Raw genomic sequence first — 20,450 nt, forward strand, 5'->3', positions numbered from 1 at the left:
TAGATACAGGCTTGAAGACCCCGTAGCCATTCATCCTGCATAGCCGGTATACTGTGGGTGAAAATCCCCCCTTCCTTTTCTGTCAGGCAGTGCTTGGAAAGATCTCGAAATTATTCAGAATCCCATGGCAGTTTTGAAAGATAACTGTGACTAACTTATGTAACTGGTCCATTTTTGGGGGAAAGCTGCAGTTTGCCATCCCGACACTCCTTCAGCAGCTGGAGTTGAAGAGTAGAAGAGCTGTGTGTGTCTGGCACGCCACAGCGTTGCAAGGCTGCCTTGCAACTACTGCCTATTTCTTACAGAGAGGTTGAGTTCCGTAAGCTGTTCCCCACCCAATCTGATTTTTTTATCTGTTTTAATGAGAAAGGGGAACTCTAAAATTGGGTGTTAATAACAGCTAGAAGTCAGCTTCTCAAATCTTGTTACAATTTCCCTATTTTGGGGGTTTTTTTGATTTGCAAAAGATGGTTTGGCAGGCAGGTCAGGAAAATTCAGGCTAGAAGCGGTGAGCCAGATTCTTCTTTCGTTTACTCTTAAATATAGATGCAGGATAACTCTGCAAATATTGGTGCAATGACTGTAGATTTACAGTACTTCGTAGAGGGTTGAAAATATCCCAATGTTTCTTACATGTAGCAGATTGAATGGTTGTGTAGTCTTTACAGGGATAAGTGGTAAAGCATTGGATCCAGAAGTTAAATGATGTGAAATTTTTTTACAGACGGTGTTTGCAAAAAAGCAAAGAAGTTAAAAGTTGAAATGGGGGAAGACAAGGTGAAGTTTCAGATGCGGGACCCAGCATTGCATATTAATAGATAAGATTGTGCATGAATACATGGATCTGCACGACAGACAAAACTGCAGACGGACTGTAGGACAGGGTCCTTATTTACTGTTCCTGTCTCTTTTCTCTTCTATTATTACTACAGAGCTCAGGAGCTCTCTTTGAATTATTAAAAGAAGGTGGAACATTGTTGAATTTTTTTTTTTTTGCAAGTCTCACAATATTAGGTGTGTTGGGATTTTTTTAAAGCCCCATCTTCTGGAATCTGGTGAGAATATTACCTTCCATTTAAAACAAACTGAGAATTAGAAATTTTCTAGTTCTCGTGCTTCCAGAATAAATCTATGAAATACTTCCCAGATGTATGCGTAAGGTTCAGACCAAAAGCCAGCTGATTTGTTGTCTCTCTAAAACACTTCATATTTTTAAGTTGGTCACAGTTTTTGAACATCCGGTTTGAAATCCTGAAGCTGTTTTCTTCTCTATCCGTTAGTACTTCAATGTGGATGTTCTTTGATCGGATGTTCCTGTTTTAAACTTTAAATGGAGGTTAAGCCTGTATGCCTGCAAAAAAAGAACTAGTTTGTTTTAAAGTTAAACCACTTTTGGGGCAAATTAACATTTGAAGCTCCAGATTTTGTAAGATGTGTATCAGCCCCAGTACAGAAAAGCACTTTGAAGATGCTTTTTGAGTTTCCTAAAATAGGCATGTTTTCCCAAGTCCTGATTATACTATTGATTATTCCCCCAAAAAGCGGCATGAATATGCATGATGCATGAATATTTTCAGTACGGGTAGGATTTCTTCAGGACATATGCAAGAACTATGTGTGTCTTAAAGCAAGTAATTAATTTCAAATACAGATGGAGCCTTTGTAGCTCTGAAGGTCTGCCAGTTCACGTCTGCCTGTATTTTTAAAATGGAGATATATATATATATTTATACTCGGAAGATACCAACATCTTCGCTGCTGCGATCTTTGTGTCTGCACATAGAGCTCTCTCCAGCTAAAAATACTGGTGGACGTTTAAGTTACGGCAGACTATTGATGCTGTGGGCCTCATAATGGTAAAGCTCACCTGGTAGGAGTGAGCTGCAGAGCTGGTTGGCAGACATGGCGTGGTCTGCGATACTGAAGTACTGTCCAGGAATAATAGGGCTGATGCTGAGACACAGGCGAGTGGATGATTTCAGTTGACGCAGTCTGGCACTGCGGATGTAGTGAGAATTGTAGAGAGTACGAGTCGAGGACAAGGCACAGGGCTGAGAGTCAGGAGAGCAGAGTTATATTCCTGGTCCATTGGAGCTCTGCGCTGGGCAAGCCAGTTGCCCGTTGACGTAGCTGAGCTGTCCGGGCCAGCGTGGAAATTTTTAGCTGTTGTTTGAAAAGCACTTTGAGAGCTTCCTGAGGAAGGATTGCGGGAGATTGCTCTAGGTGGCACAGCATGAAGAGGTAACCTGGCTATGGCTGGTTTGGTTTTATACAAGGAGGGAAATGTGCATTCCTTTTGAGGAGAATAAATTTGGAAAAGTTTCTGTTTCTTGTGTTAAAAATTCAAATTTTAACCACTCCAGTGGGTATAGAGCTAATAAAATGGTGGCATCAGAAGAGCGGAGATTGTGTCAATGTACAAATTGGGACATCTGGTTTTCAGAGTACTGATGAAGTAATCTGAGGTGTGTCTACTTACAGGCATCACTTCTGCTTTCCTCCATGGGTGGATGTTCACATTCCAGGTTAAGAAGGCTATTTGTGTAAAATACAACCTGTGTACCTTTATTCCAGAATAATAACATCTGTGCACCTGAGCTAATTGGGAAGAACAGAGGTACCAAAATCTTTAGCTGAGGCAGTTTAAACTGGCTATGAATACTTCATCCCCCTTTCCCCCTAGCCAATAGACGGTTGAGGTATACTTTAATTTTTTTCTGGATAAACTGAAGTAGGCCTCTCGTAAAGAAAACCTAGGTGTCCGTACCGGGGAGGGGGGCTGCACAGCTTTCAGTGTTGCTGTTTTAAATGCTGCTACAAGTTTGTGTGTAGACAAGGCCCAAGAGAGTTATGGTGGAGCTATTAGAAGGGGAAGTGATTTTTTCTTAGACTGATTAAAATTCTTTGGGCTTTCTGTTTGTTTGTTTTTAAACACCTATTTAGCTTTTAATTAACATTTAAGAGAAAGGAAGCTGGTTAAATATTCAATACCTCCTCCCTTTCAATTAAGGTAGAACAGTACACAACGCATGATGAGGCCTCTGGGAAGTACGGAAAACTGGAGAAGAGCAGACTCTTGATTATCATTTTCAGGGGGACTGGAAAGGTGAAACCCATCTGATTATTACTACTTTTAACAATAATAATGTTGAGGCTTTTTTTGAACATCAGAAAGCGGTTTAAAAATGCAGTTATTCTTTAAAACTGTATATGCTGGGTTTTGCCTTATAATACTTTCAATTTTCCCACCCTATTCTTTACTTCTTTTGGGGGCAAGGATGGGGGATTTTCTAATAAGCCTTTTAGGTAGCTTAGTAGGGAAGCTGCAGGTGCTGGAGAAGTTATTCTTCATGCTACATGCCTTTATTTTCATTTTGATGCAGTTCTTTCAGTCCCGGCAGTTCAGCAGCCTCAAACCATACGGTGCCGAAAGCTCAATCGAGCAAGTGGCAAAGAGCTATGTTGCTGCCATGCTCTCTGCTAGGATCTAGTGTCTTCTTTTTCTTCCTTCCCCTTGAAAAATCCACTCACCTTCTGTCTGTGAGTCTGTTATCCCTCAAAGTTGCACGTAAAACATTCAGAAAAGAATGCCTCAATGAAAGAAATTGTTTGGAAAAATATACTAGTATTTGTAATTCAATAAATACCATTCTTAAACTTAAATTCCTTCTTTTTGATTTTGTGTACTCTAATTTATCTAACAAAATACTTTTGTTAGCAGTCCTGTTTAAAACAGAATTGTTAACTAAAAAAAAAAAAAGACCATTTTACATTATGGAAACACCTCAAACCACTGCCCAAAAGGTGACATATTTTTAAGCTTGCTATTTCTTTTAGTGTGGTGAGACAACTGACTTGTAGCAAATACTTTGTTTATATCAAATATAATACAAAAAATTTTTTTTAATCATTGTGTTACATAAGCAAATTTTTAAAATGGAATTGTTGGCTCCAGATATCAGCTGTGTAAATGTATATGCCTGAATGAGTGGTTGCTTTTGGGGTTTTTTTTTGTTAAGGAATGAAGAGATAGCAGATGCTAAAATGCATAGCTATTGGATAGGTTTCATACGCTGTGACTTTAGGTTTTACTGGATATAAGAATGCATTGATTTTTAAAAACAGAAATAAATGTTTTCCAAAAAGATTTCTGACTGCATCTAAAACAAGACTTTCCAATTCAACTTTAAAATTAGCTTATTGTGATGACCTACTATCAAATGCATGGTGACAGTACGAGTTTTTTAAGTAGCTGCTCTCTTACTTGTTGTGCGGTGACCTATTCAGTGCTATGGCTTTTTATTTAAAAAAAATCCCAAGGTATATTCTCCATGACTCTCTATCCCAAAGACATTAACACATGAGTGGCTTTACGTGTATGTCTGTCTTGTGATTACTCATCAGTAGAGTTAATGATGTGTATTCACTGGCTGGACTAAAATAAGAATTAGTCCAATTAGTTCAGTAATTGGTTATTTACCAAATATTTTCTTAATTATTGAGAGTCCATTTCTACTTCAGCAGTAAATAACAGAAAATTTCCCATTAATTTCTGCTAAAGTGGTATTTTTTCTTTTAAAAACATTTTTTCATAGCTTTTTGTATCTATTCATAGAAATTAGAGGAAAATTTCACAGTTCTACAGGATAATGAAAATAATACCGTCTGTCAGAAAGTTCATATTTTAAGTCAAACTGTCATCCAGGTGAACTTAACACCTTGGGAAGATGTATTTTATTTTATTTTGTTTTTAAAGGAAAAAGACTGAAAGAAGTAGCATGTATATATCTGGAAATAGTAAAATTCTGTTATTTAGAAAATTCTTTGCTACTGTATGATTAAAAGTTACGTGGGCAACCTAAGACAGAAGTCTCTGAATTGGTTGACCTCAGAGGTGTATCCCTTAGATGCAAATACCGCTAATGTCAATTTTATCTCAGCTGGATATAAATTATATCCAGTTACAACAAGGCCATGCCGTAGAGCTCTAGAACATGATAAAGTTAAAGAGCTGATGTAGGCAAAGAGGCTGCTGCAAAAAGGATTTTGCCTGTGGATATTGGAACAGGGTCCTTCCTGCCCAGCTAGATAGCATGGACTTCCCATTGCAAGGAGAGGAGGTGAAACTGTACGGAAGGCTCTACCCCTTTCTCAGCTTGCTCCTAGTCATTCTCCAATAAGAGCATCTTCAAGAGGGGCTAGAGGGAAAGCAGGGATCAGTTCAGCAGACAACGTGTGAGAGGAACTAGCTCTCCTAGGTATCGAGGAGATATCGGGTCTTGTCTGCAGGAGGGGCCATGGTGTAGGTAGATACTTTCCTAAACTGGAAGCAAATAAAGGTCTTGCAAATATTTGTGCTACACACCGAGAGATATGTAGATAAACCTCAATCTTACTCTTTCTGTATATTTTTTTTCCCTCCAGGTTCTCTGAAGCAGTTGGGTAGTAAGCACAATACTGATGAAAAGCAGTATCAGTAAATCAATAACTTTTTTCTTTTTCTTTTTTAAGGCGAACACACACAAGAAACAAATTCACCTCATTCACTGAAGAAGGATGTCGAAAACATGGGGAAAGGTAAAATAAATAAGGGCCTCTTACATTATAAAACTGCTTTGTTTTAATAGAATATGAGGATAATAGGGGGCACTTTTGTTCTGCACCATATTTTAAGCTTGTCAAGTAACATATGAATAATATATGGACCTTTGGGTGGATATAATTGAGATTAATGCATATATATCAATCAATACATGACACTGTAATATAATACTTTAAAATAATATATTACATTGATTTATATTCATGGCTTTCTGCACAAAATCTATTGTAGGTCTATGCAACACTTTTTTTTTTTTTATAACTGCTAAAATATTTTGTCTTACAGTAATGAATTGCTCTGCAACTGTTCTTTCAAGAATTATTTATACAGATTAGCAAAACCACTTTTCTTTTCTCTTTGTTAGAGGAACTCCAGAAGGTTTTGTTTGAACAGATCGACTTACGGAGGAGACTAGAACAGGAATTCCAGGTGTTGAAAGGAAATGCATCTTTCCCAGTCTTCAGTAAGACACATATCTGTGGTTTTGGTGTTGTTTGTGAGTGGTTGGTTGTTGTCAGATTGTTAAAATGGGAGAGGTATGTTCTCAGTTGTGTTGCCAGGATCTTTGGCTTAGTTCTGCTGAGGTTGATGGCACTTCTGCTGTGGCTTTTCAGGCTGCCCAAGGAGGTCTTTTGTAGGGAAAATCTGAAGGTAGATGTCTGTTTTGGTGTATAATTTACTGGTTTTGATAACATTGAATACAGTGAGTAGACAGAAACGTGTCTGGGGCTTCTTCAGGTACGGCGATGTCGGTGGTGGTCTTAACTAGCTTCTAGGAGGCTTTTGAAAACAAGGTACTTCATAGTCAACTTCAGATGGTTCTAGCTGATGCTGAAAAATTGATTTGGCTTGTGTTTAAGGAGTAGAAACACCTGTTTGGATTTTTGCTCTTGAGATGGGGTATTTGAGATGGCCCTTTCATCACAGCTGATGTGCGGGGTGCTGCTATCCAGGGGTGATGGAATGTGCTGGGCATGTGTTAAATTAAACGAAACAAAATGGACACTTAGTAGGGTTTTCGTGGAGCTGCCAGAAAGTTGAACTGCATACACAGGGATATGGAAAAAGACCTCTTGGTTGAGGCCTTTTGAATTACACTGGCAGCAACAGGGATAAGTGTGCTTCCAGGAGAAATCCCATGTACATCAGGACAAGGTAGAAGACACAGTAAGGGCTCTCCAATATGCAATGAATGTAGTGTTGGAGAGCTGGAGTGATCAGCTCTCTCTGCCCATCTGTAACATAGCAGCACGCAGAGATCAGTACTGTTGTGCAGGCTTCCTCATGCCTGGCTGTCACAGCTCTGGAGCTGCCTGCCCAGACAGCCCCCCAGTTCAGTGTTAAATGTAACCTAAAGGAAGAAGCATGTTTGAGCTCACCTTTTGCTTCTTCATGAAGTCTAAAAGAGGTCTGATGGTATCTCCATTCAATATTTTCCTAAAGTCGATGTGGGTTCTTTTTTAAACTCCGCTTTTTAAAACTCTCCCTTTTTGTCCCTGTTTTCCTGTGGGACCGTACGTGGATGGAGCACTGCAGAGTTACTTGACTCGCAGCAAGCCAAGATAGATAAGTTAAAACCTTCCCAGACTGATTGTCAGGTTCTTCTGCCATTTGCTAACTTAACTTCTGCATGACTGAAATGTCTGACCACCACTCAACTCAAAATTCCCTCGTTTTGGTTTATCATAGTTTCTTGAAGAGTTCAGAAACTCTCTATTTTCTTAGTCCTCTGAGTTCCTTCATAAAAACTCCAGGGACAAAAAACAGTATTGCCAGTACCCCTGAGGTAAGTCAGTCAACCAAAACCCACTGCTGCAAGCTGAGGAATGTTGCACCTCCCTGCATTGCAGGAAAAGGTGGGAACACAGACAGCATTTTCCTATTATTTAAAGAAAACACATTTTTTTCCCCTTTCTGTAGCATCAGATAGAGTAAGTTCAGGGAAGCAAGGAAGTGCAAGGACTCTGGGAATGACTCCATCTTTGGCCCAAATATTGAAAGATGTAGACAGCTTCATAAATAAAGGAGAAGAGCCGCCTGAGGTGATACAGATATTAATGAAAGGAGGATAACCTCATCCTTCAGTATAAATTCAGTCATTACTTGGGTTTGGGAGTGAGGTAATTTTCAAATAATTTGTGTAGATCAAAACACTGATGTGTGGTATTGGCGAAATGGCATCTTGGAGTTTTGCCATTCAGGTCACTCATTTATCCTTTTGTTCTTCTACAGTAAAATTAATGCTCTGTCATTGCCATGTAAATAAACACTGCAATTAAACCACATGAAATACAATTCAAATAAAAGAAAAGAACATGTACGGCCGACCAAGGAAGTGGCAACTGTGTATGTCGGCTTGAAAAATATGTGGTTTCAGTGTACCACAAAGTAGTGGTCAATTTTCTTCAGGATTAAAATAGAAAACAGACAATGTGCTATAAACAATATATACAAGTGACCGTAAAACCTATTTACAGATTTAGATTTACCAAAAAAACCCCCTCCTCCACATATAATAACACAAGAAAAAGGATCTTGGTAAAGCAAGTAGGTGTAAAATCCAAGATAAGTGTGGTTTGTCCTCTAGAGCAGTATGTGTTCCAGCAAAAGAGATGGGGTCTGTTCCAGGCTCTCGCTGCTGGACGGGGCTGCTGCTTTAGGTCAGGTATTAGAAACTATTTGTTTTGCTAGGTTACCCAAGTTACTAACTGCTTGTGGTGGTGTTGGATAGGGAGGAGCTAGGGAGAGAAGTCTTTGGAGATCCACCTAAAGGAAAGTTGAGGTAAAATTAAAATTGTATTGATGGATTAATAATTTTTATTCATATTTTTTATATTGCTGTTGTACTTGAAAGCTGCAGATGAGGTTTTTCTTTGCATGTAAGGTCTCTCAACGCAGAGATCACTCGGAAGAAAATAAAAAAGATCAGATCACTTGAAGAAAATGAAAGAATTTGCTGTCCTGATAGAAATATGAGCACCTGTGCATGGTGACAGTGTGTTCTCCCAGAATCCTTCTTCTCTGCTTTGTACCTTTGGTGTCGGCTGGCATGCATTTTGTCCAGCTGCATTTAACAGTGTGGTAATACAACGGCGGAGATGTAGTCTGGATAGTTAAAGTATTTAATTTTGTCTTAAGAAAACTATTTAAATATTCATATCTTTTCTCTTGGGTATTGCTCCTGGCTTTGCGTGTAAGCATTCAGACTCATATAAATGCTGCTGGAAAAGACTCTAAACTTACCGTTAACACCTCATTTCCACTGTGAGCTTGGACATTTGCAGTGCAGGACTGAGCAAGATTTCTGAGCTATTTGTTCTGAGAGGTGATGAGCCTGTGAAGAGGCAGTCAGGAGGAAAGTGTTGAGGAGAGAAGGAAAATGGCTCCATATAGCCTACTAGGAGTGAAACTGGAGGACCTACATAGTAGCTAGCGCAGATCTATCAGCCTTTGGTGACAAGACAGGAGATGGTATCCTTTTTATACTGCATGGCTGTTTTGGCTAGCAAGAGAGGAATTACAAACCTACTTTATTTCTGTCAGCTTCATTTTCTTGTCGAGTTGGAATAGAGGGAATAAGATGAAAAAATCTGTGGGCATTTACTTGAAATCTGAAGAAATTAATTTAGGTAATATCATCATGTCCTTTTCTATGTGGTTGTGCTGGACTCCTGATGGTTTCAGCCTGACAAATTTTCTCACTCTTTCTTTGTTTCACTGCTATTTTCTTGTTGTCCTAAAGTGCCTCCTTGCCTTTTAAACAACAACTTTTGCTCATCATTCAGAGAGGGGAAAAAATCTTGTGAGAAAGATGAGGACGAGCTCTGCCCCCTTGTACTTTCTTCTAGCCCCTTCCTATGTGAACAATTGATGGGGACATGTCCCCTTTCCCCACAGGCAAGGTACATCCTTCCTTTCCACTGTGTCATGCCATGGCTGCTCACTGCCTTCCTGCTCCTGTTTTTGGGGTTGATAAGTTGTGGCGAGGCTGTGCAGTTGGTTTGGGAGTGGGTGAGCTCCCAGTACTGCGGCAGCACACAAAGTATTAATAGGAACCACTCGTTCTCACCTGGGTTCAAATCTTTCCATTGCAATTTAGGTATTTCTGTGAGTAGCATTACTGTGCTATCGAAGTAACCCACAGTCCTTTAATCCATTAATCCTCCCAATGCGCTTAGCAGATGAAGCAATGCTATTATTCCTGCTTTACTGGTATGAAAGGAGGCATCAAGAGACAGATGCAGAGAGTCCAGTAGAGCAGGTGTTGAACCCAGGCTTCCTGAGTCCTGGACTAGTGTCCCAGCAACCAACATGTCTATTTAACTCTTCTAATTGTTAGTGGTAAATAAACCATTTTAGCTGCCCTGGCCTTTTAGTGTCCTTCTCTGGGCTCTGGGTGTTGAGGTGCTCTATGCTGTTTTCTGTTGGCATTCACCTTGCTGCTCCCATGGTCCAGGACAAGGTTGTTTCCCAGATCAAAATGATGTTGGTTGTGGTGGGGTTTTCTTCCCTCTTCCATTTAATAGTCCATCAGTGCACCCAGGTCTCCCATCATGCAACCCTCCAAACTCGTTGCTTCTTGTCAGTGGCTTTGTTTATATTTTTCTGTCTTTTTCCCACCCTCCAACAGCAATGTTATGGAGCACAAACCAGCAGTTAATCTCCTACCAAATGAAGTTTTGTCTGAAATGGTTACTGAGGAGGAAAATAAGGGAAGGATGAGCTACTGGAGAAGAAGGCTGGCCTGTTCTGTAACCCAGCTGTCCAGGATCTGTCTTTCAAAGACTTTTCCCCTTCTGACTTCCTTCTGACATCCACATCACTGTTTATGGAGCTTTAGTCTGAGTTTTGTTCAAAGCCGTCAGCACTATGTTACAAACTACAAATCAAATCCTGCATCCTTGAATGCTTTCTCACATATTGGGCATCCCTATTGACGTCAACAGATTTATGCCAAAGCAGAGAAGAACAGTTTTTGCTCTTCTCTTCAGTGTTGGTAGAAGTTTGACTAATGACTGCAGAGTCTGCAGAGGAAATCACTATGACAATGAATGCTAGCAACAGAAACTTAGCAGCCTACATTTGCTAATTGGGGAAGTGGCTGAATCTGATTTTTCCAAAGTTTTTCTGTTTTCTACAGTGTCTCCTACTAGTGAAGAGGGTTTTGTTAAGCATGTGTTTTAATTGGGTGAAGGGCTTTGTAGTGCTTCAAAATTCCTCAGTCATGATTTGGTTTGATTTCATTTGATTTATATGAATTCTGGTGTGTGGTCTCTGTTTTAATTACTGCATCTACTTTTTTTCTCCACCTTTACAGATAATTTTCAAGATCAGATGAAGCGGGAACTGGCATACAGAGAAGAAATGGTACAGCAGCTACAAATTGTAAGTTTGCCTTCTCTGCTAAAAATGTTACAAACTGTCGCTTTATGTTTTTTAAATGCATTCCTCAAACTTTTCATCCCTGAGCCATGCAGATGTACTATTACTGAGCTCATATTACCTTATACTTAGCAAGACAGAAGCATGCAATCCTCAGCTGGTTTAGAGTCTAATTACCTGGAGATTTACTTTCATACAGTAACCAGATGGGTCTTCATGTTTCAACTAAACGAAGTGCGTTGACTTGACACCAAGAGGTGCTTCTTCAGAGAGAAATGTGAGGACTGAATCAGTAAACCTTAAGCAGTTAAATGTTTCTACCTTGTATGAGTTGCCAAGGGGTGCATTTCGACCCTCAGTAGGGAATCGGTGTGAGGCCAGCTTCTCACTGGCAAATAAACCTTGGCATGTGTCTTTTTCAAATTTCAGCCACTAGAAGAAGTGCTTAACTCAGCAGTAAAGGATCGAGTTGCCAAAACACAGTTCAGTGCAGGCACACATTGCTGTTTGGTCTGTTGCTTATTATTTTAAAATCAAGAGGGATTTTGTGTGTGTTAGTGCAATTCTAGATCATTGCATGCAACTGTGCTGTTTTGAAAACTTGACATACTTAATCCAGTACAAGCAAGGGGTGGAGTACATGAAGCTGTTTCTTACTTGGATACTGCTTAGTGTGGTTTTAAGAGCAGAGCATCATAACGAATGGGAGGCTGTCAGCTAATGCTTGTTTTGCTAGTGCTTTTTCTGTGATCAGTTTGACATTCAACAGGGCTTTTTTGAGGCAGGCTTGCCAAATATCCCCACTTACCTGAATCAGCCCTGTGCTCGAGCATCTAAATTTTCCATGTGCTTGTCACAGACCCTGGTGCGGAGAAGGCATTGTCCAGCCTTCTGGTAGTGTCATTTTCTAATTGATGGGTTAGGACATAAAAATAAAGCTGAAGGCCAGGATTGTCAAACTTGAGCACCTATGTTTGGAGGCATTTAGGAGCGGCCTTATTTTTAGAGCTGCCGAACATTCCTGCTCCGTGTTCCTGCTGACTTCAGAGATTTCAATGAGAGATGGAGGGTGCTTGAAGGAGGTTGTTTATTCAAGTCCAGATCATTGGAGATTTTTTGCTGCTGGTCTCCACTCTTTTCCTTTAACGCGTCCAGTTGTTACTGTGTTCGCCTTTTGTCTCCTGATGCTAGGCAAGGAGTTTGGCTTGATCTGTGAATTGCATTGTCACAGAAGATGGTAATTAGGATGTCATCCTGAAAAGTACTTCCCCTGCTGCTTTGAACTTGAAGCAGGTGACCTGCCTGATTCCTGCTGTGAAGCACATTTAAGCACAAAGTTTGTGGGGCCACTTCAGCCTTTATCTGTTGCATCAGCTGAACTTGGAGCTAACTAAGTCTCCCTCCCAGGGAGAGAATGGATCATCTCCGCCATTCACTTTGTGGCCCAGTTGTGAAGTTCTTTCTGAAACTGGGTATCCCAGACCTCCTGTGAGCCAGGTGTGGTGGTTTTTCTGATTTACAAGTGGAGAAATCACAAGATTCAGTGTAGTGTTCTTTTCTCAGGCAGGGAAAGAAATACGATCATGTAATTCACACCCTTTTCACTTACTGATGCATGCTACAGAAAGACTAATAGTCACTTAATCATTAAACAGAGCTGGCTGAATGTACTTAGAGAGACTAGTTTCAACATTTAATGTACTGCACCAACAATTCAGGACCTCTTCACTCACTGTGGCTGCCTGAGTTTAATTATCATTAATAGAAATGTTGTCAAATGATCAGTAAGTCTTTATGCTCACATTTGGGTATCCCTCCGGATGTCGGTGAGGCAGGTTGTGTGTCAGTGAGACCAATAAAAGGATGTTTGCATATGAAGAACTGAGAGACTGCTGCAAATAACCAGTGTGTTTGTTCAAGCTAGGTGGAGAAATCTTCAATGATGTTTTCATTGATAACTGAAATGGAGTCAGCACTTTTGATGTCATAATCCCTGCAGTTACTTTAATTCATTCATGTGAATATATTTTGTATGTTTATATCTGGAATTAAGATTAATGAGCTGAATGTGCTAACGATAGAACTCCTTTGGCCTTCTTGGGCTATGGCATGGATGAATTAAAACTTTTGGTGCAGAATACACAAAAAGCATGGTTACTTTTGATTTTTTTTTTGTTTGTTTTTGTTGTTTTGTTTTTAACAGGGGCAGGTTGTTTTGTTTTTATGTACGTGGGACGCTGTACTATTGCTTTAACAGAGCTGCCCACACATAATTTTCTTGTTAACATAGAAGTGCAAAGAGAAAAGGAGAAGTATTTAATGCATACTTAAATCTTAATTTTACTTACAGCTTCATAGGTGTATACCTTTGTAGTATTAAACTCAAAGTTTACTGGTATAACTAGCCACAGAACTTGGCATGATTGCCTTTTAAATTTTACAAACAATATAAATGCACAGAGTCAGCTTCTTTGGGCTATTCTCACCACTGAAGTATTATACAACTTGAATTAATCCTTCCTGAAGACTCGTGCATGATCATGAACGCATCTTTTGTAACAGTGGGTACCAGAGGCAGGTTTTGCTGGAACAATAGTTTCACTCACCCTACTGGAATTCTTCAGGCTGCATAACTGAGTAGTCAGACTTTAAAATAAGCCTTGGCATGTTTGATGTGTCAGAAATGTCTGGAGCACTACAAGCTGACACTAAGCATGAAAAAATTAACCAGATATAATTGTATTTGAAAACTTTCTAGTGCAAACGCCCACGTAACCTGACTGTTACACGGAAAAGGACTGCTTGATGGTAGTGCTTCATGCCCAGCCAGTACTGACCACGGAGCATAACGCTTTTTTCTCCCAGTTCTTGGGTGACATTGTGAAACTGCAATGCAGAAGGCGATGATAAATCGCCACGCGTGGAGGGCAGCCGCGCTGAGTGGGGTGGCAGCTCCGGGGGTGCTGGTGTGGGCTCCGGGTGCCCTCTGCTGCTCCCCGGCGGTCACTGCACTCCCAGCGCCTGGGAGTGACCTGGGTTTAATATTCTTCATTAAAAGCCTCAGTTAAAGCAATGTTTAATCAATGGGCTTTTATTTTAATGCTCTGTCTGCTCCGGACTTTTTTAAAAAAATATTTTATGTCTTCCTGAAAGTCAGGAGTCAGGCTCAGATCACTGGGAAAATGGAGGGTGGGTCGTGTTCTGTTACATCCTCTGTGATGGATGTTGGCTTCTTTGGACATAACCTGGCTTGGTAGGTAGCTGGAGCAGTGGGATGTTGTGCGGCCATCAGCAATTTCTGTTGAGAAAGGAGTTGGTCAGAGTGTCTGGAGCAGCTACCAGGAAGTATCGCAACCTGCTTGTGCCAAGCTCTAGGCCAAGTGCCAGGAAGCAACCGATCGTCATATTTAATAAGAAAATGGATCTTAAATCACTGAATGCATTTTTCACTGCTTCCTCCTACAAAGTGCTGTCTCCCAAATTGGCTAAGTACAGTGCGTGTACTTGGAGGTCATATTTTACTTTAGGCATGGATCGTCTGGCTGCTTTTATTAAGCTGGACAGAAAGGGCCACTGAGAAGAAATCGCTGCCCAGCAGGTTGGGGTAGATTCTAGCATGCCACGTGTGATATGGCCTCAGAAGAGCTCACTTGCCTTTAGAGTTCTGTGACCAGAATTCATCTGTCAAGACAGCCCAGCCATCCTAACAAAGCACTGAGTTAGCTCCTGCTTGAGACTCTATCTGTCTGATACTGTCTTCTGAGCAACCGTGTTGGTGGATCAAATCTAAAAAGCATGAACTTTCTTCCTAGCTGCCTGGTGGGAGAAAAAGATCAGAAGCAGCATTCCCAGCGTGATGATTTTTATCCTTTTATATTTTTGTGAACCTCTCTAAAACATTGCCACAGAGAAGTAGAGCACCAAGCAGCAAATTTAAGCTCCTGTAAACAGGCTAGCTTTTCTTAATGTCCTTTCAGGGTTCCCTTACAAGTAGTTTGTAGGTTCCCAAGAAGTGCTGACCACAGTTGTAACTTGTCCATCAGGAAAAGCTACGATGGTGTTCGTCACCCTGCCATTGTGGTTTAGATAACTAAGATCAGGTAGTGATCAATCCCACTAATTTTACATAGGGGTAAAAGGCAGCAGGTCTTTGATACATGTTAGAAATGTGAATTGCTCAGGCAGTCCCTTGTATTTCCAGCTGAAGTGGAAAGTGTTGGTTTAGTTGTGTGGGGTTTTTTGTTTGTTTTTTTTTTTATTTATTTATACTCCCATGAACTGACTTTGCCCTCACTAGCCTAACTGAGCTGATAACAATGTTCAGAGCTCAGAACTGGATCCAGTTGGAACTCCTCTCATGTTTGATGGCCTTCTATTCTCAGTGCTGCTTTGAATCCAGTGTTCTTCAGAGGCAGACAATAAAATAAATTGGGAACTATCTACCTGCAAAACTGGTTTCTATCTCTGCATCATCTTTCACCCTGATCTTTAAAGATTCATATGGAGTGTTTAAAAGGAGGAAAAATCTACCATGTGGTAATGTTGGTAGATCTTCAGAGGTATGAGATCATGTTCCTCTGGGTCCTACTGTAATTAAGAAAAGCACCAGTAGGTTTAATTCCTATTTTAGGTTGTATATGGAATGTAGGTGCTTTGTACAACTAATGTATTCATTATACAAACAAGGAATACCCGCATTTTTCTGTGTGGAGATCTTGGTCGCTGCATGCCTGTCTCTCCATATTCAAAAAGTGGAAATAGGAAATAGCAGTGCTTTATTGGGATTTCTGTTTTGGTCCTCTGCTTAAAGTGGTCCAGCTAGATTGATTGACCTTGACAAGAACATTAGGGGTAAACTTTGGTTCAGCAGCTTTTGGATTTCTTGAGCTGCATCTTGTGGTGAAGTGCCTGTCCACTGACACCCAGATAATAACAGGTAAAAGAGCATTTCTGGAACTCGGTGTTTACTGTTTCTTGCAGACTCCAAAGCAGATTTCATTACTTTGCCCCCGCTCCCAAAACAGAGAGATGTTTATATTTTTTCTCATTAATTTCTTCTTCTGGGCTTTAGCAGTTGGGATGATACTGCAGGTCTGTTTCTGTATGTTCTGTTATCTTTGATTTTTTGGTGAAGTACCCCTCCAGAGTTAGTGGCACAAATTGGGAATATGTCCTTTTGATGCCAAAGGTAGCGTACATATCCCTGACTGTGTACAGAAAAGTGAGCTGACAAGTACTATTTTCAGCAGGATTTTGTTTGCCACTGTCTGCTTTAAGACAGGTGAGCAAAACTTGTATCTTGACAATGCATTTGGGTGTGCCTCAGGTTAATAGGATGGAGCTGTGCTTCTTTCTCCAGTAAATTCAAATGTTAAAGAAAAAGCATACCTTGTAGAGTTACTAGTTATTAAAAACAGAAGTAAAAGCTTGCTTTCCGTTAGAATCGACAGAAATTCTGATCAAATATGGATGCATATGTACATCCATATGTACAGAGAGCCACAAGCCAGCCTCTGCTATTGCCTGTGTGGAAAATCCTTTTTCTATAGTATTAGTGTTTTCCACTACTTAAAAATATATAGGATTGAGACTGCATGCTCCAGCTGTGACTCTCTATTGCCTTGCATCCTGTGCAGAGCGGTACGCTGTCCTGAGCACATGCCAATACCCACCCGGCAGGGAAGAGTCTCTGAACTCAGCCCACACAGCTATAAATACTTTCACAGGGCAATAGTGGAAACTCATGCTCTAAGGCATGCCGTTGGCACTTAGAATCCTCCTCCAGCTGTCAAAGGCTCAGTGCATGCTTTTTCTTCTGCTTAATCCCACGCATTGTTCTGTCCAGAAGCACCATGTGTGCAGAGACTGTAGTTTTCCAGTGGCAGTTCAGCTGCACATCTCTCTCCTTTTCTGCATAAATATGCTTTGCATTTGGACGGGCTGTCTTGGCTGGACAGTGTTCTGACTGAGGTCTCAAGTGCACTCTCTGGAAATGAGAATTGTTTAACTAACTATCTGATAATAGTGTTTCGGGGTACTGAAGATCCCTTCTTCAAGCAACAGAAGTCAGGGTGATGTGTCATTGTGTACCCACCTAGAGATGGGATGCAAAGGTGAAATCTCCAAAAGAGGATCATGTACAGAAGCTGCTTTGATGGCCAAGTGTTGCAGGGATCAGACATGCACTTTAGAAATGAATCCTCAATCCTATCTGCTTATCTGTGCTTTGGTTTGTGTTGTGGAGCAGACTTGGAGCTTGCAAACTGGATTCCTTCCAGATGAAGCAAATGGGAATGTGTTCCAGGAGTGCACACAGGAGTGCGCTGTAGCTCTTAATGGGTGATCAGTACCTGGGACCAGACTAGAGCTAGCCTGAAGAAAAAAAACCAAGAGAAATGCAGTATGGACACTGGGTCTTTCTCCTGCACCCTGCAGATCTGCTCCCATTGTGATGTATTTCCTATTAATGTGGACTTAGTCATAAGAAACCAATTGCTTGCTACTTAAAACCAAACTATCTGCACTTCTGTTATTGCTGGCAGGAGTGTACACCCTTTGATAAGGGCCACACATGGGATCTTCATGCCCATTTGCGTGCCAATCCTATCTTCATCGCAACAGTCACCATGGATGCACAAAAGGGGACTGTATTGTCATGAAGAGCCCTTAATACTGTTCCACCGCAGCACCAGAGTTACCAAATGTTCTTCCAATAACAAAAGTAGAAGATGACATTGTAGGTGATTTAACTCATTAAGAAAGTAGTCATTTCCCTATTGAACACCCACCTCTCCCAGTTTCATTTATTACCAGGAGGATGGATAAACCAACACACATTAAACAGACGCTGATGTGCCAAATATAGCAGAGAAGTGGATTAAGAACAGTTAATTTCTGACAGAATGTACCCCTTTGTATTATCTAGGTCAGTACGGCTTGGGAGATGTCCTATATAATTGGCGGCCATGCAAACTGATGTTGCCTGTTGGCCCTTGTGAGTGGGAGAGAGGAAGAAAGCAGTTGGTGAAGCATCATGGGTCTCAGCTGAAATGTGCTTATTCAGGCAGGTTGTTTGTAGCTCCCTTTTGAATCTAAACCATGGAAATGGGTGATCAGGTAAACAGTTTCTTTGCATACTCCTCTCTGCTACGGTTTGGAGAGGAGTTTTCCAGCCTTTGCAAAGACCATGCCCTGGAAGGCAGCTCTATTTGAGGACCTGGTGAAGGGGAGAGCTCTGTTTTTTTTGTGGGGGATCTGGTAGCAAGCTTCCTGATAGCTTTTAGCTTCTGCAAGGGTAAGGGTTTATAAGAGTAGTCAGGCAAAACACCTGGATCCTGGGTCTTTTCAGGTCATCAGTAGTCTGATCCTCTCAGTTCATGTACACATGTTCCCCTTTTCCGAGGTCTATGTCATGGGGGAAGCAGCATGCCCTTGTGAAAGGCTTCTGCTTTCATTGAGCCAGACAGCTCATCTCTGCAGACAGTGCTGCTTTCTGGGGCTGCTGCTTTCCATCAGATTGTCCCGAGACATGAAAGGGTTAGCTCCTGAGCTGCAGATGCCCCTTTCTTTCCTCTCATCCTGAGCCTTCCCTGCTCTTTTCCTTGTTAAGGAAGGCGGGGATGGAGAGATGATGCTGCGGATACTGTGCTTCACACCGGCCCAGAGACACACTGAGCACAACTCACAGAAACATCCTCACATACTGTGGGCATAATGTAATTAAAACCAAAACAGGGATGGACAAGAACGTATGTTAAGTATATAGTCAGTGGATATGGATGCAAGTTCACATGCTTCTAGTATGTTATTAGGTGTGTGGAGCAGGTTGCTTGAACTCTGTGCATTTGCCTGTCTGTTCCTTTTGCTGTTGGTGCAGCTTAAGGCCTTGCTCCTGACTTCAGCCCAGCCTATTTTTCAGCTTGCAGTAACATGTTTGACGTTATTTGTGAATATTTTCTGGAGTGCCTGACAGCAGAAGCAGGTCACCTCGGTGTGCAGCAGTGCCTAGGAGCATAGGGACATAAATTTTCTGATCCCAACCTGAATTCCTCCAACAGTCCCTCTAAGAGGCAGCATCAAAGAATAGTGAATTTGTAGTCACTTGGATTCCCAGCTATGGAGAAATCTCAGAGCAATTTAGTTTTGTTGCATTCTAAAGGCCCAGCATTGAAAAAGAGCCGCCCTGTACTGTATTCCCAGTAGCCAGTGAGCACATCATCCCACTTTGTTTCTAAATATAACTATGTTCCCTGGTATGCCGATGTTCTCTGTTTTTCTTTAATTATTTGTTCCACTTCAGTGGCTTCGCTCAGATTGGTGCAAGTCAGAGATAACCATTATGAATTTCCTAATTATGGTGATATAAATATATGAAGTTGAATACTCCCAACCTGCTGTATTTCGGCTACGCGGAGATCAGTATGTCGCCTGCTCTGTTACAGACAGCTGATGTTTGTCATCTCACAGGTAGCAGAATGGGTGGTGGCTTTGCTTTTTGTCAGCAACTGATAGAAACAAAACATTGGAAGACATCTTTTACATTGGATTTTATGATCCTTCTGTTGTTTTAGTTTTATTTTATTTCTGCTTCAACATTCTTGTAGTTTTGTAAAGAGTTCAATCCTTTAATTTAAGGCACTGTTTCCTGAGATGATATAGGGAGGCAAACAAAACCTTTCATTTGCAGGGACTCCAGCTTAGATGTTTTGTTAGCCAAACCTTGGCTTAAAGCAGTGGCTTTGTTTCTGTGTCATTGCAGATTCCCTATGCAGCAAGCTTGATCAGGAAAGAAAAGCTCGGTGCACACCTCAGCAAAAGCTAAAGGTGAGCTTGTGAAAGAAGAGTCTTGATTCTGCCTGACCTGGCCGTCGTGTTTTTCTTTGCAGCCATTGCAAGAGTTAAGAGGATCATTCTGTTGCTTGATGTTAATGATTGTGGTCTAAAAGCTCTGTCTGTGGAGGTGGTGTGCTACAGTGTAGAGCTGATAACTGACACGTCACAGGAATTACGAGGCTTCACAGGGGTAGGCCATAGTGTTGAGAGTTGACCATTGGGTGAATCCAAGCCTAATCACCTGAGCATGTGCTTCTCCTCTCTGGCACTGGAAAGTGGCGTCAAGGTCAGGTACCTTCAGTGGCAGGAGGGAAATACCTTGGCATTCACAATGCGGTAAAAGTTCACGCATGGGCAGGTAGGGATGGATTTTTTCTGCCCATAATGGAGCTTCTTCAGCTTCAGGAGACAGCAGTGTATTTTGGGAGCTTTACAGAACTACACCGACACTATCTTCTGTAGTTCAGTCTCCTGCAGATGGCAATTTACCCTGCTGCCCCTGTGCAGGATCTTCCTAAACCCAACACTGCATTTTTCAGGAGTGTTTTTTAGAAGCATTCAGTTAGAAGAAGCACTGTCTCCATCATCAATGGCTTGGGAGATTCCAGTTTCATGTGCTAAAGCCTTAACATTT

The 20,450-nt window shown here is 41.2% G+C and overlaps 1 protein-coding gene across 1 annotated transcript in view; it reads left to right on the plus strand.

Annotated features, from left to right (window-relative positions):
• SKOR2 (SKI family transcriptional corepressor 2) overlaps positions 1-19,805 on the plus strand; it is a 25,192-nt gene extending 5,387 nt beyond the window's left edge. Inside the window, exons 4-7 of the mRNA XM_075020497.1 lie at positions 5,512-5,577; positions 5,967-6,065; positions 10,920-10,987; positions 19,743-19,805. Of these exons, the coding sequence (XP_074876598.1) occupies positions 5,512-5,577; positions 5,967-6,065; positions 10,920-10,987; positions 19,743-19,805 (296 nt within the window). The remainder of the gene's footprint in view (positions 1-5,511; positions 5,578-5,966; positions 6,066-10,919; positions 10,988-19,742) is intronic.
• The last annotated feature ends 645 nt before the right edge of the window (positions 19,806-20,450 follow it).

This window comes from Buteo buteo, chromosome Z, assembly GCF_964188355.1.
Source record: "Buteo buteo chromosome Z, bButBut1.hap1.1, whole genome shotgun sequence".
Taxonomy (NCBI): domain Eukaryota; kingdom Metazoa; phylum Chordata; class Aves; order Accipitriformes; family Accipitridae; genus Buteo; species Buteo buteo.